Here is a 15696-nt window from a genome sequence, read left to right as displayed (position 1 = left end):
CTACTCTTCCTCTCCTACTGTTCTTAACATGAGCAAAGAAGATGTGGCTTGATCTTGCAGACCTAAATCACAGTCTATAGTCCTTATTCTTAGCAGCAGCCCTACTGCAACTATGAGTGATCGACAGCTGGTCACACAAATGGACTAAACTTTCCTTAGGAACCTGTACTTACTTAGCTGTAGAAAGCAACTCACCTGTTCGATGCAGTAACCAGCAGGACTTTGTGTGCATAAAATAGCTTTCCTTCTACTAAGAAAGTTACATCAGACATTTCTTTATTGTTTAGAAAGTGAGGATCTGTTAAGGTAAGAAAAAAAAAAAWATATATATATATATTTGAAATTGGATGCCTTGGGAAAAAAAAATCACAAGCAGCTCACTGTTTAGGTGAGCATCTCACCTAGCCGAGCTGGTAGCACCTTTCGGATTTCAGGAATGCCAGGTATAGGACTGCTGCCATAGCAATGGGTGAAGATGGATGCAAGCTGCTGATTGATAGAATCATTCTGTAAGGAAGGCGGAAGAGGTATCATCAGCGCTTTATAGTGAGGTTTCAAGCATGCTGTAAGAGTTCACTTGAGGCTTGTAGAAACCCTACTTTAGAAGAGTAACCTCTGAATATGGGGACCAGAACATGGTCTAAACAGAAGTATGCTCTGATASTATGCACTCAGCAACAGTTTACAAGCCAACATCAACCAAGGGAAAAAGAGCCCATGAGCAAAAGCTCAGTCCTCCGCTCCTTGCTCTGCAACAGCTGAGCCCACAGCATGTTCTCAGCAGCATTTGATTCATAGCATCCATTCACTGTCAGATACTGGGCTCTGGTTCATAGTCCGTAATTGTTTTTAGTTGGACAGTTATCTCTTGCTGTTAAAACAGTTAAAACATATGTTGTAGTAACCAATTACAGAGGTATCAAGAGTCATATACCCTGCTCAACTTCCCCTGTCTGTGCATTTCAAACATATCTCTGCTACAGTCAGAATACAGGCACCCTCTTCCTCATAACATGAAGGGCAACAGCCTCTTGGAAGAGAACATGGTAGAAATTAGATGAACTTTTCTGAAAGATGAGGCAGCTAAACTATAGACCATGGATGAACTCCATTCTACAGATGCATTGAAAAAAAAGGAAAAAATGTTCAAAAGTAGCCATTAAATAAAAGAAAATCTGTAAGGAAAATGTTGCTGAACAAAAGCAGTGTTCAAAAAACTCCTAGAAGATGCTGCTGAAAAAACCTGAAGTGCCTGGTATTTTATTGGTAACTCTTCCTGTTACAGGCTCAAAAGTCTCAAAAACCAGTTGCTGATCTAGACTTTAACAGAATAGCTTTCATTTCTATTGAAATGAAAGGCTTTACCGTAGGGCTGTTTCTGTGACTTTCTGTCAATGGGCCGTATGTGAATTTAGATAAACACTACAGGGCCATCTTTATACCATAGCTCAGTGGGGACCTTGCGCAGAGTTTTACTTTTGTTGTGTAGTGACTTGTGTAACAGCAAAAGGCCTGGCTCTAACACTTGATTTTGATATTGTTACAAAATTAATGATTACTTTGCTGGTTTTGAGGATATCAAACATGAGCTGCAACCCTTCATTAACCAACTCTTCATTATAGTCCTCTTCCTTTATGGTGACAAACTCTCGTAAGAGTGTCTGTACAACTGAGTAGCGAGACTGGTAGAAGGTTGTCCGCAGCGACTCGATCCACACGTGGAGCTTCCATGGGACTCCTGTAGCCATAACAAAAAGGACAGTGAAAGATGGTTTTCTGAAGTACCTGTGGGTGGATACTTCTGCTGCTAGCACTAAAGATCTGCTTCAGTGCTACTATTTATTACATTTGCAAAAGTGTAATTAATTCACCTACACTGAACATGTGGAAGGCAGGTATTTGTGTTTTGGTATTAAAGATGACTGAACTGGGTCATGGGCAAATTGAGTGACTTGCTTACAATAGCAGAAAATTGCTACCAGGACCATAAGTTAGAATTTCCTCTCACTATTAAAGTCCAGAAACTCCCTATTGTCTTTTTAGCTTCCTCAGTAGTCAGAACCACAATATACATTTGAACTAAATTCTTTAAGAATACTTTACACAAACAGTGTGAGATCTTTTCTCCTGGTAACCTGTAACAGTCTAGACACATATACTAGAAAGCCTCTCTTTCCTACCTTTAGATCAAATGTATTCTTTCACCTTTAAACCATTTAATTGCTGATGTTATCTTTGTTTTTGAGAGTAGCCTCTTTAGCACTGAGTTTTAGGTGTCAGAATGTCTGACTAAGGGAAATGCTGTTGTTTTAACTCTTGGGAACAGATGAGCCACCTTTTCAAAAGTGAGAGAAATCCCAGATCAATGGGAATTTGAAAAAACTTTTAAGAAGCCTGGAACAAATTTTTATGTAAATTACAGAATGATTAAGTTAAAACTGATTCTCTTAAGCTTAGGATAGCTTTGAAGGGAGTTATAGACTCTAAATGACATGTGCAGGGGAAAAATAGCTGTTTCAGTCCCTAAATAGTGCTTGCTGCACAATTCCCAAAATAAAGAAAACAGCCTACCAAGGGTCCTGAGTTCCATGGTGATGTCCACGTAGCCATGCTCAGCGCTGTAGTACATGGCCTCCTGCAGAGCCTTCATTCTTGTTTTACACAGCCTGACTTGTCCCTCACTGGAGCTGCCCTGGCTGGAGGTGTCACTCTCCACTCCCTCAGCTAAAATCTCCTCCAGTGAGAGGACATCTCCCTTCAGTTGCTGGGGCTGGGTCAGGAGCTTGCGTAGAACATTCCTGAGGAGGAAGATGAGGTGTCACTCATTAATAAATGATGTAGCAAAAATTCAGGCAGGACTATGGTGATTCGGGGACTTGACAGACATCCTCTGGCAGACATGTAGAAACATTTAAGATAGTCTCCCCCTTATGCTACAAACTCATCCCCTGATCGCAAAGACAGAAGAACAGAATATGCTCCTGTGCCTTAATGGTGCCAATGCACATTTTAGTGTTAGGATACTGATTTCTATTGGAGCCTTCACTTAAGATTGGCAGAAGGAAGCATATCTCCATGCCGAAGTGTGGTAACATCTTAAGATCTTAAGGAAGATTTTACCAGAGTGTCTGTTAGAAGCCTTGTGTTTTCCTGAATGACCATCTTCAAGGACTTCAAGGACTGTTAGTCTGTTGCTTTAGTCAGACTTGCTTTCTGTGTCAGTAAATTCAAACCATAAAAAATGATAGTTCTGCATCATTAAGTCCAGGGAGAATTTTTTTTGTTTTGAAATTTCACACAGCAGATACAAGAAACAGGCTTTCTTGTATCCAAACAGTACCTTTAGAAAGCTTGCGTCGTAGTCTCCCTACAGGTAGCAGGCACCTGCAGCAGACATCCCAGGAAATCCACCCCAGTATTCAGCCCTGACACTAAGCTGCCACTAGCTGGTGCTCTCCTTGCACCCACACTGCTCGTGTGGTGCGTGATTCACAATGCTTAATTCTGTGCTTTAAGATCGCCCTACCCTACAGATTCAGGAATAAGCCTTGAACTTCATGTTTGCATGGCTAGATGTTACAGAAGATAGTGGGATGGAAACAGAATTGGCAACAAAACACTGTTTTATTCTGTAAATAACAGCATTAGACAGATCCAGTTCTAGTGAATTTTGGGCCTTGTTAGAATATGGGATATTTTCTCTAGCATACCCAGATGTGTGGTGTATTTAGAGGTGCACTTGTAGCACCACTGTAAAGCAAGGCTGTGTGTAAGTAAGGTAGCTACTCTTTACCCTGCTACAAGAAGTGCCTGCTGCACTGCTGTAAGGGCCTCTGGATATCACTGCCCCATCTCCATGAGCAGTTTGGGGCTGTTTTAATTGGCTCGTTATGCTAATATATTTTCTGGGAATAGACTTGGAAGGATTTCTAGATGAGTTTTTAAGTAATGTCTTATTTCAAAATAACAACCCTGCAAAAAGTCAGGGATGGAAAACCCAAAAAGGCTTTTCATTGTTTTAATGACTGATCTCTTGGTCAGTCATCCAGAAACCAGAGATCCAGTCAACCAAATTCCATTCCAGGCTATTTATTTTTGCCGCCTTAATGTGATTTGATTTGGTCTCAGAACACAAATCACTATCTTCATAATCTATCTATAGGTGAAAATTAATAATCTGCTCATATATGGCCTAGAGACAACTTCCATTCACTCTTGCTTAGTGCTGCAGAGCTAGATCATCAAATAGGAGAATTAAAAAAAGCAAAGACATTTCTGTTGCATTTTGTACCTTTGACTAAAATGCAACCCCTTCTTTTTTTTCAAAGTTCTAGTTATTGCGTAAGGAAAGGCTTACATAAACTGTCTTGAAGAGATGCAACAGAAAGCAACTAGCAGTTTAAAGAAGAGTTCAATTCCCCAAAAGGCTCAAACACAGCGCTATCTATATCAGAATCAAAACAGTCTGTGATATTATGCTGAATTAAAAAATGGTTGCTACCAGGAGAGTCTTAACCCCATCTTCTGAACTGCACATCCAGGGACTGGGGCAAGACCTATAATATAAATCAGATAGATAGGAATAAGGCTACGGTGGTAGCCTTAGCCAAAATATCTCTTCTGGACATGAATGATGCTTTACCTGTGTCCATGTGCAGCTGAATGACTAAAGCAATTCATATCTTCATGAAGGGATGAAGACATACCATTGACTTCCAACATACTCAGAAGGGGATCAGCACCTCTACTTAGTAATAAGCTGACCAACTCGTAGTTCCCTAGGAAAAAAAATGATAGAAACATGATGATTTTCTTTGAAATCATAACGTAGGACTGCTAACCAGCAGGTGGTACCAGCAACTTTTGTGCTAACCAACTAAGGCTTTCAAAGCATCCTGCAAGCTTGCATGTGTCCTCATAACATCTCTGAGAGAGAGAAACTGAGTCAGAAAGCAAACAAATTACCTAATAATGCACAACTTGCTAAAGGCAGAATGGAAAGAGAATTGAATTGGTCTGACACTTCCAATACCAACATCTTTGTAGATAAATAGAAAGCACAACTATTTTTTAGGCTTTAAGTAAGTTTCATGTATCACCTTTCTACTTAAGCTGTAAGTAGACATGTATGCAACTAGTTTAATTAGGATCATTTTCTCAGCTGTCCATTTGCTGGTGTATGCGGTTAACAGAGAAGGCTAGAAGGGGGCTGCTGTAAGCTGCATTCACTCACTACAGCTTCTGTGAAACCACCTTGCAGGCAAGGCATCAGCGCAGTTTGCATTTGGCTAGGTCTCCTTTCTGCCATTTTCACGAGACATGGTGAGAAGCAGTGGCAAGAGACCTAGCACAATACGTATCTGTCACTGGGAAGGGAGGAGGCTATTTTGAATCCCTCCAGTAATCCCTCTTGGAGCAGAGCAGGTCACAGACCCATCTTCACAAAGGCACAAAAATTAACCAGAAGGAAATGAGGGATAAAAAAGTAAAAACAGTTAGAGGTAAAGCATTGGAAAACAAATACTTTTGGGCTAGCACAGTTCTCTTTGCAAAATTCTAAACTGTTCTTGTGACAACTAGGCAGAAGTAGTGCAGACTACTTTATAATTTAATAAATTATAAAACAAATTATGTAGCATTTTTTTTCCTCAGGCTGAATTTAAACTTGCTAATTTTTTGCATCTGAAAGTTATTTAGATCCAAGACATGCCCAGACTAGGCAGTAGCTGTTTTAAGTTTCTTTACAGTACCCTGTGCAAAGCAGGAGGTGTTTTAGGCCTCAGCTTTACTGTGGAGGCTGTTGGCAGGCGATGAGAGCTGGTACTAGGGGCAGAAGAGGATACTTGTTTAGTGGCCCATCAGCTTTTGCCATGTGATGATAAGCTGTTAGTCACTGCCAAACCACACTGGGTTCTTATAAGTGTTTTAGAAATGAAAAATGCTGACTTACTTACTGGTATCCAACTCACAGTGCTACCCATTTGAAATCTTTGTTATATCCCACAAGGTCTTAGAATGCAGTGCAAAATGAATCCTAATGCATTTTTACAGATCTACTGACCTGAGCGTGAATCAGCTGTGGTTGTCGTGTGGTAACGAGAGTGTGCGCGCTGCAGCCACAGTAAACTCACCTGCCGCAGAAGCCAGCTGAAGTGGGGTCTCGGCGTAATTGTCTTCTCCACTGTTAACAGCAGAGCCCTCCACATGGGCACCAGCATCCAAGAGCAGCTGCAAAAGATGCATTAAAGACAAGCAGTTGAGAAAAGAGCAATTCAGAAAGACATAACAGAAGAGACTGTGTGTTTATAAAAAAAACCAGTTGATTTATGGTGAAGAGTGCATGCACACAAAGGGGCATCTCAAAGGCTAAAGCAAAATATCCCTTGCAAGGCAAATTTCTCTCACATTTCCTTTCTGTCTACGGCTAAAGCCTCCATGAACATCAGTTTAGAGATTTCTTATTTTCTTTTGCTTTTCTGTACTTTTAATGTGAATTTATTCTGCTGGAAGGTGCTCAACTGGAATCTCAGAAACAACCTCTTTTAAAAAAAATGAAATAAAATTTAAATCTCCCATATGAGCATGGTTTTGCTAATTTAATTCCCAAACTCCAAAGGGCTCTGCAGTCAGAGCTTCTCCTGAGCGCAGGAAGTCCATCTCATTTAGTTTCATGCTGTGCACAGGAAACAGGGTACCTTCAGGGAATTAGCCCTGGAGGCCAGACATACCTCTCGGGCCCCACGGAGTCCGGATAAGGAGGCCACAGCAGCTTCAGGGGTTTGCCGCACACAGAGCCTGCTTCACTGAGCACACCGAGCTACGTCATTTGTTTCGCGGGGGAAACGACCCTCGCCCAGACGAAGGGGAGAAGGTTGCGCGACGCTGGGATCTTTTACAGCTGCCTAGCGCTGGCTTAGTGCCAGTCAGCGTCCAGGCACCCGGCGCACCGCTCGCAGCCGCGGACCCGAGGGGCTGCTCCCCTCCTGCTGGCAGTGGGAGCAGACCAGGCGTCCGTCAGCCCGGTGCTGCTACCTGCCACGGAGGTTTGGCCACCGAGTCCAGCTGCCTGTGCTGCATAACACTGTCACAACTGAACAGTCTCAGCCATCCCCAATTGATTATAACTCTGGCCTTAGTACAAACAGCATATATATTCACGCTTTCATTATAAAACTGTGTGTATAGCACTGTCGACTGGTTCATTGGCTAGTTTGTTTCTCTCTCGAGATACCAACTTTTTCCATGCAATTATCACATAATAGACCTTAACGGGACAGATGATTTCATACACCAGTTTCAGAGAAAGCAGACAGCTACCCTTTAATAATGATCACTGAATGAAAAGTATGTAAGCTTTAGAAGTTTCAAACAAAATAAAATAAACAAACATTGTGGATAATGCAGTCTAACAGAAGCTTTGACATACTTGGGTACATCTCCTGGGAGAGTCACACTCTTACCCTGTACGTTAATTAAAGTGGTCCAACTTCTATAACACCAGTGACTGCACTGGCAATTGGCCAGAATCTAATCTTTGTAATTATTTACAAATGTACACAAACAAAAAAAAAAAAAAAAAAGAGTGCATACAACCTCCATTTGCTTGCATCTTTTTTTTCCTTTTGAGCAGACGGTAAATTAAATTCACCAGTAATTGAAAAGCTGCAGTGACTAATTTTGAATTCCTCCTGGAGTCAGAGTAGGATTTCCAGGATTGTGCCCTACTCTGCTGCCTCCTGCATTAACTCCACAGAAAGGAGAACACGGAGGGTGCAAAAGGCTACGCTGCCACGACAGTCGGCTGGGTCTTGCTCATGCCGTTCTCAGGTATTAGAGAGAGAGCTATGAATCATGTGCTGCCATCAGAGCAGAAATGAACATGCAGCTAAATTTGCATATGTAAAAATATAAACCAATTAATATCTAGCAATGTCAGAAAGCATCCCCACCAAGCAGTACTTGTAGCTGCTCCCCATGAAGCACGAGCACATCTAATATCATAGAAATGATTGTGCTGCTTCTTTCAGGAACTGGTAAGCCCTTAACCAACACTGAAAACAAAGACGAATAAGGAGACAAACTAGCTTCCATTATCAAAGCCTCACTAGATATTAAGTAATCAATTTGCAAATCTTTGAGAAAAGCATCAGTTGTATTCTCTGCCTTTAAAGAACAAATGATTCTTCACTGATTTTAGAAGGCTTCCACAAAAGTACACGTGGAGCCGACGACTGACGCGTGCTTAAGCAGCCTGAGAGCGAGGGTGCCTGCCCAACACCCAGCTCGCTGCTGCGCTTCAGTCTGTCAGCGTTTGCTTTAAAGACTCCTGACTGGTGGATTTCCGCTGCTTACCTGAACAACGGATATATGCCCGTGTAATACTGCAAAGGTAAGGGCAGTCCAGTGTCGGCTGTCAGGATGGACTGAAGGGTACCGTGGAGAGGTGCTGGGAACCTGGGGAAATGGAAGCAGAGAGTTATTAACCATCGCAGTATCTGTCCCCCATTACCTTTAGACTTTTACATATCTGGCTTTTCACTTCGTAAGTGACAACCCCTGGGAGTGGTAACTAACGCCATTTAGAGAACGCTGCCAGCACTAGTCACTCTGGCCTGTTGTCCCCTGGGCCTTTTTAATGGGCCTACTGGTTCCTTGTACTGGCAGCTCTTTCAGGAAGGAAGCCCTCTTACCCCCTCCAGCCCTATTAGGCTTGCCAGTGCCAATCATAACTGGAGCCGCTGAGTGTTCAAGGGGCTTTGAAAGTGGTTTTTTTTTTTTTTAATCTCACAAACCCTCGAAGCAATGATTTCTGAAAGAAGTGCCTTGCTCTGAGGCTGGTACAGAAGCTTCTAGAAATGAAGCCTTCAGCTGGCAGGAGAGATTTCATAACCGCTCGTGTTAGTTTACAGATCAAGGATGAGTAACTGAGGGGAGAGGACCCTTCATTACTCACTGGTATATCCAAATTCGCTCCAGCATCTATAAGCATTTGGACCATGGCTTCATCTCCAGCAGCGCAGGCATACATTAGTGGGGTCATGCCCTTCAGGAAGGAAAAAAAGAGGCAGTTACTTTTCTATACAAATCATCACTAAAACTATCTGTCACAGCTAGAGTGAGTTTGACTCTTACATGCAGTGTATGAGCAGGAGCAGCACGTGTACGAGCACAAACCATTTRGTTTCTGTGCCTCGTGGGCACAATGGACTAGAATGGGCAGGGGCAAAAGTTAGACCAAAGCACCAGGGCACAGGACTGCAGGGCTCCCAAAGGCACCGCTCCAAACCTCAGTCCCTGCACGGTCACTACTCTGGAGTCGTCGTTTCACAATCATTTCTCAGATCATTTGTAGCCAGATGAAAAAAAAAGCAGAAAACACCACAAATGTACGCTGATGAATATATTTGGCAAATATTATTGCCATTGCTAAATGGTAATATTTCAGTATTTCTGAAGAATATTTCAGCATTTCTATCTCATAAACCAGTATCTTTCCTTTCCCCTCTCTCTCTCTCTCCTGCTCTCTCTAGCCCCTCAAGCAGCAAACCATGAAGGCTCAGAGATTAATTATGAGAGAAATGAGCCTTACTTACAAAGAGTTCRTTCCAGAAGTAGCCAAGACCAGAAAGGAAATGGCCTAGCAAAATCTACTCTTGATCACTTCTTAGGGCTTYTTCCTGCCCTTAATTATTTTGCGAGTTTTTGAAATTTTCCACAGGCAGCATCTTTACTGCTCATTAGGCAATAATATAGCTTCATCTTAAAGAGTTGGACCTGGATTGTATAGCAGAAGTAAACCTCAGGGAGGAGTTTCAACATATCTGCAAAGGCATCTCTTCAAAACAGCAACAATTCCCATCTTCCTGCATTTGAGGCAGTTCTAGACATTTGCAAAGATGGGGAGCTTTTTAAATTGAAGAAAAAAACAGTTTGTTTCCTGGGTGATGGYGTGTTGTTTTTTAGGGGAGGCATCCATGTTAGAGATGAGTGAACCTCACTGAGAATTCAAAAGTCAGGTCTGCAGGCACAAGCCCATATTTACTGCCATGGCCAGGGTTTTAGAACTACAAGGTTTGCACAGACTTATCTTTTGTTTGGCTGACATAATTTTTGCATTCCCTACTTACTCCTCAAGATTCATTTTATTTTTCAAGTTCAGAGATCTGGAAAAAAAAACCCTCAAACAAAGGATGACTTAGCTAATGACAGCTCATTCTTGTTGCTGTGACAGCTGTAATGAGTGCTCATTGGAAGAGGAGGATTTTTTTTTAATTAAAAGCTAATTCAATGCAGTGAATGATGCCCCAGAGAACAGAGTCTGCTGTTATTTGATGGACTGACAGCACAAGCAGAAGCAGCTAAAGACTCCACAAACTACCCAGTTCCTATGCTACAATGTAGTTGAGCAGGGAACACTATAAAACAAAAATATAGCTACCTCAGTGTAGCTGAGCTACTTCAGCAAAGCTACCAAGGGATACTAACACTGCAGGGGTTTTCTGTGCTGTGTCTTACTCTCTAAAACATACTGAGCATTTACAGTTCACTTCATACAGACTGCCTGAAAGCCATCAGACAGTAACACCTTTTGGTCAGTCATCACTGACCTGGACTGGGTTTCAGCTGATGAACCAGAAGAGAGCATAGCTTCCAAGTGCTTTTTGGCAGTGTAGCTTTGAAACTGTCCTCGCATTAAGACAACMTCAGACTTTCCATTCACTGTCAGCATATTAACCTGTCTTCCATTAGTGGCTGAAACATGCCATCCAAGGAACAGACCTACATTCCAGCTGATAAAGAAACAACTCACCCTAGGCGCTTTTCTTTCCTTTTTTTTTTTTTTTTCCTTTCCTTTTTCCAAGGGATACATTTTCAGACTAAAACACAAGCTAGAATTAGAAAGGCTTTAGAGATGTAACACCTAAGACCTCATGCATTGATTTGCTCCACTGAGGGGAGGACACAATATGTTCAYGCAAAGAACATTTTTCTTTAGTTTTATGGCATACCTGATCATCCATAGTATTAACCCCATCAGGTCCCAGTGCATCTATTGCTTGGTTGATCAGATCTGTCCTTCCACAATTTAACATTCGGAAACCCAGATCCTGCTGGAATTTTTCAGTAGCAGCCTTAGCATCCAGTCTCCGGAAGGAACTAAAACAGCATTCAGGCCTGCAAAGGACAAMATTTCTCTAGTTTTGTTTTGTTTTTTGCCTCATCTCCTACCAAAATCAGACTTACGAAATCTTGTGGTTTTACCCATCATATACCTTCCCCACAGGGTAATAACTTCTGAAAATTTGGCTAACATCAGCCATGCCAGAGGTGGAAGTTTTAAGTCTTAGAGACAGCAAGTTCTTAAAAACACTGCAAAAAAGCAGTGCCCAAGTAGAGGCACCWTGTTGGTGCCCTGCTCTGAGGAAGAAATCCTTATTCCTTCTACAACCAGGTGAGGTAGTTTCTACTCAGCCCCTCGCTACAAGGGCAGCTCGGAACCAGGCACGGCCTGTGCCRCGTCTTACCCAGCCAAACGGGAAGGGGTGCGGGAATGTGCCTGTACCACGATGGGCAAATACACCGAGCAACCGGGCTACCGCAGCAGCGAGGTGGTTGTGGTGGCAGAGGCACAGGCCTCACAGGATGCCCATCTGCAGAAATCAGGTTTCACTGGTTCTGCTTCTCACCGCCCCCCCCGCAGTTGTTTTATATAAGTAACTAGCTGCATATAGTATGTTTTGAGATGGCTTTATGTATGATGTGTATTTTCCTGTAGAAATTTTTATTGTATAATGATAGTCCATCAAAGATAAATAAAAACACATTAAAATGAGGAAAAATAGGTGGTGAGAAAGTACATATACAGAAAATATCAGTATAGTTCTGCGATGGAACAATTATGCTGTCTGTCTGCCAGACTAGCTATTACTTTGCAATAAAAGACATTTCTGAAGAAGATAACGAGCCTTTACATTCTTTCTGAGAAAAAAAWCTGTTTTTTCAAAATGAAATTTAGGTAATGGAACATTCTCAACTCTTTTCCAATACTTCAATGAAAGGAAGTGTATTAACATTTTTATGAGGCTCTATTAAAACCTTATCCTCTAGATGACTATCAAACGACCTTTATCTTGTTTGGAAGGAGTCCAGAGATTACGATAAATTCTCTGGTTATCAGCTCAGAGACTTCTGAATTCCAAACCTGGAAGCGCATCTCCTTCACTGAAGGAACGCTGCCAAACTGGAGGTGTTTCCTATCTCATTTGGGCACCGACGTGGYCAGCTCTTTGATGTTATTTCAGGGTGGATGCCTTCTCCACTAGTTGTCTGGTTTTCAGCACAGGCTGCTGTGCTAACTCCCAGTGAGTGAGATATTGGCCTGCCAAGTTCCTTTGAAAAATGAGATTCTTTCAACACCGCTAACCTCTTCTGGAAACTTTGTATGGCCTGCCAGATAAGTAAAACACTCATCGCTTTACTTAGAAGACTTGAGATGAATCTTATTCAAGTATTAATTCATCTGGTCATTTTTTATGCTTCTGAACTTGCATGGATGGCTGATGACAAATGGTGACCAGCTGCTACACACAATGTGCTGAGCTAACAAAAATCAGCCCACGGCCAGTCACATTGTCACAGGGGAAACCAGGATCCCACCGCAGCTGCTTTCAGAAAGGAACTAGATCAGAGTACGGTTTGGGCAACAGTCAGCAAGGAAGCAAAGTGACAGTCTTGGAGTCACCAGCTCTTTGGAGATACATCTGTGAATAAAGTGTAGCTCTGAGGCAGCTGAGGACAAATATCTGAACAGAAGACAAACTCTCTGAAGCATCCACATACTAGATAATGACACATACAGTACAGAGCATGATGAAAACAGTAAGGCAAAAGTAAGCTACAGCTCACTGCTAGACATCATAAACTTTCAATGCTAGAGCTAGGCCAGCCAATTAATATGACTGCTCGGGCAAGGTAACTGTACGGTATCATGACACTAAAATATTTTATAAAATATGGTAACACAACTTTTATATAAGACAAGAAGTCTATGTGAAGAAATGAAATAAAAAGATATTACTGCCTGAAATCCAGTGAACCTCAGAAAATAAATGAAAGGGTTTAAAGGCCTAGCACCTGTCCTTGCACACAGTTTCTATTCTGTTAACAGGCATGATTCCACCCAGTGGTATTTAGATGTGTTGTTGGGGCGGGCAGGTGGGCATGCATGCGTGGGTGAGTTCACTAAYTAGTCCTGCAGAGCAAACAGAAAAACAAACCAGTTGCACACAGCTGTCAGAGAAACATAGTAAAAATGTGGACTGCACATCCCAGTGCAGAGCTGCCAGGAGGCTGCTTCTGCAGGCAGATGAGCTCAGGTACAAAAATCTGAAGTATCGTTTGTAGGTTTTACTTCTCGGGGACCCACAAGCTTAGCCCACGCCACACTTCCTGGCAGCAAGTTACTACACACTTGCCGCTCTGTAGTAAGTGCTTGACAGCCTGCTCTTGATGTATGCAGAGTAAGTAGCTTTTTCTTTTAGAGAGTGATAAAAGGTGAAGCATCTTACATGAGCCAGAGGGAAAAGTGCTCACACAGGCACAACTGCTGTGCAGCAGCTGTACCCACAGCACRTTTTCTGTATGTGAGTTGTTACGCTGCGGGGAAGAGAGGCAAACTCTCTTGCACGCTTCCTAGGGTAAAGCCTGTACTCGGGCAGGTGCCCAGACTGCAGCTCCCGTGAACGCTCAGCGGTGCCCAGGCAATAACGGGAAGAACTGAAGGTGGTGGGAGAGTGGGGAAGGGGAGAGGGACAAGGTCCTAGTTTGGAAGGGCAAGTASAGCATGTGCCTTGAAGGGGTAGGAGCAGAAGCCTGGTGCGTTACTTGGGATTCATAAGCAAGCTAACTCCATGTGAGGTGGCTCCTGCTAGTGAGTGATTAAAATCTATCCTGCTGTGAGGAAAGGAAGTCTTTGTCCCTAACTTTTGATTAGTGATCTCTACTAGTACTTGCAACAGTAGTAGAAATTACTACAGAGACTGTGTGATAATAACTGAATATTAAAATCCATAAATTTGTATTTAAATTTATGGATTCGTGCACTAAAACAGAAACAGTAGCCATGGAAAACTATATTGCCCAAGCAATTGTGTCAGTGGACAGATACTAGACATCTGAATTTCAGGTAGTATTAATAGTATTTCGTTCTTCTGTATGACTTTTCTGTCAGAGATTCCAACATATATCTACCTGATGCATCACCACTGCAAGGAAATACCATTATTTGATTTTTAGCTTGTGCATAAAAAAGAAAAACTAGTTGCAATTTGCCTATTGTCATGCAGCAAGACAGAGATAAATTTGGCTTGAGTTCCAAGAGTTCCTTTTCCCTTAAATGTGCTGTAATTGCTAGATATAAATGACTGCTTTAAATGAAAAGATCATATAATGGGCACTGTAAATGAGGCACTTCTCTTTCCTCATATTATTTCTGTTAGTTTAAGTCTATCATGCAGCAAAAAGACAACGTTATTCATCTCATATGGTGTATCAGAACGTTCTTTGTCCTCTGAAAATAAAACTCAGGCAAGATAGTTCAGAACAAACAATCAATGAAGCTTAACTTTGATTTTGATCCTCTATTACAAACATATGTGTTACTTTAAAGCAAAAGTTATTTCACCTTTATGGAGCACATATTGCATATGTCCCTATACAGGAACAGTTTGATGAAGTAAAAGGTATGAAAGTATTTTAATTTTCTCACAGATTTGCTTTTCTTTCTGTAATAACATCAAACTGGCTGAAAACCTCTAACATATTCCTTCCACGGACCAGCATGGTTGATCCTTAACAAGCCAGCAATTGAATTAGCTTACTCCTGAATATTCCACAGTGTGGCGGAGGCCCGTATGTCTGCTTCTCACTTTTATTTATTGCCTACATTATTTTGGACTTTCTTGGTTTCTAATGGGACCTTTATTACACAGCTGTATCACTGAAGCTTCAATTTTCCTAGAGCAAAGACTGAAATAAAAACCATGAAACTTATTGGAGGGAACTGTGATCGGTTTAGTCTTCTGTAGTATCATTCATCAGAGAATTTCAAATATTCAAGCATTAGGTACATATGCATAGTTAGCTTAGCGCATATTAGCCAKCCTAGACTAGCACCTACCATCCATACATAAACCAGAAGAGTGTTTGCTTAAATTGAAAGCGTTCCACAACAGGCTCCCAGCCTAAGTGCACAAATCACACTTTGTGGCCATGAAGCCCAGAATACAGCTGCTTCCTTTCAGTCCAAAGTTAAGGAGCTTAAACACCTCCTGAGAATCACTGTTAAAAAGATTGGTAGCACCCTCGGTCAGTCATGCACCACTTCTCAGGAGAAAGGCAGGACCTAGTAGTTGAGAAGATGACCAGGAGCTGGTTACAGCAGAGGAACACCATAGAAAACCGCTCCTTCCTGACCCTCAGCGGATGGTTACCAGCTCCCAGCTGAGACTTCAAGTAGGTCGGCAGTGCTTTGAGCTCCCCTGCCTGGCTGACCTGGAAGGAGGTGCATGGGCTCACCTGGGAAGCTACAGTGCATGAGTAGCTTTAAAAAGTGTCACTCCCCAGTAATTAACAACTGTGGAGTTACGTGGAACAGTCTTAGCCCATATTATCATAGCAGGCAGAGTCAAAAACAGC

At 42.1% G+C, this 15696-nt stretch overlaps 2 protein-coding genes across 2 annotated transcripts in view; one reads left to right on the top strand and one right to left on the bottom strand.

Annotated features, from left to right (window-relative positions):
• Positions 1-6154, top strand: part of NAT10 (N-acetyltransferase 10) — a 46445-nt gene extending 40291 nt beyond the window's left edge. Inside the window, exon 29 of the mRNA XM_085312156.1 lies at positions 6052-6154. The gene's annotated coding sequence lies outside the window, so the exon portion shown is untranslated. The remainder of the gene's footprint in view (positions 1-6051) is intronic.
• The window catches only part of ABTB2 (ankyrin repeat and BTB domain containing 2), a 142592-nt gene that overhangs the window by 8657 nt on the left and 118239 nt on the right, over positions 1-15696 (bottom strand). The window contains exons 5-13 of the mRNA XM_085312158.1: positions 11010-11175; positions 8954-9043; positions 8353-8454; positions 6132-6228; positions 4643-4778; positions 2572-2798; positions 1560-1738; positions 402-507; positions 196-298 (exon numbers count right to left, since the gene is read on the bottom strand). Coding sequence (XP_085168284.1) covers positions 196-298; positions 402-507; positions 1560-1738; positions 2572-2798; positions 4643-4778; positions 6132-6228; positions 8353-8454; positions 8954-9043; positions 11010-11175 — 1206 coding nt within the window. The remainder of the gene's footprint in view (positions 1-195; positions 299-401; positions 508-1559; positions 1739-2571; positions 2799-4642; positions 4779-6131; positions 6229-8352; positions 8455-8953; positions 9044-11009; positions 11176-15696) is intronic.

This window comes from Rhea americana, unplaced genomic scaffold (genome assembly GCF_003343005.1).
Source record: "Rhea americana isolate MKP2758 unplaced genomic scaffold, rheAme1 scaffold_359, whole genome shotgun sequence".
Taxonomy (NCBI): Eukaryota; Metazoa; Chordata; class Aves; order Rheiformes; family Rheidae; genus Rhea; species Rhea americana.
The sequence above is the reverse complement of the archived record's forward strand: the minus strand, read 5'-3'. Positions and strand labels throughout refer to the sequence as shown.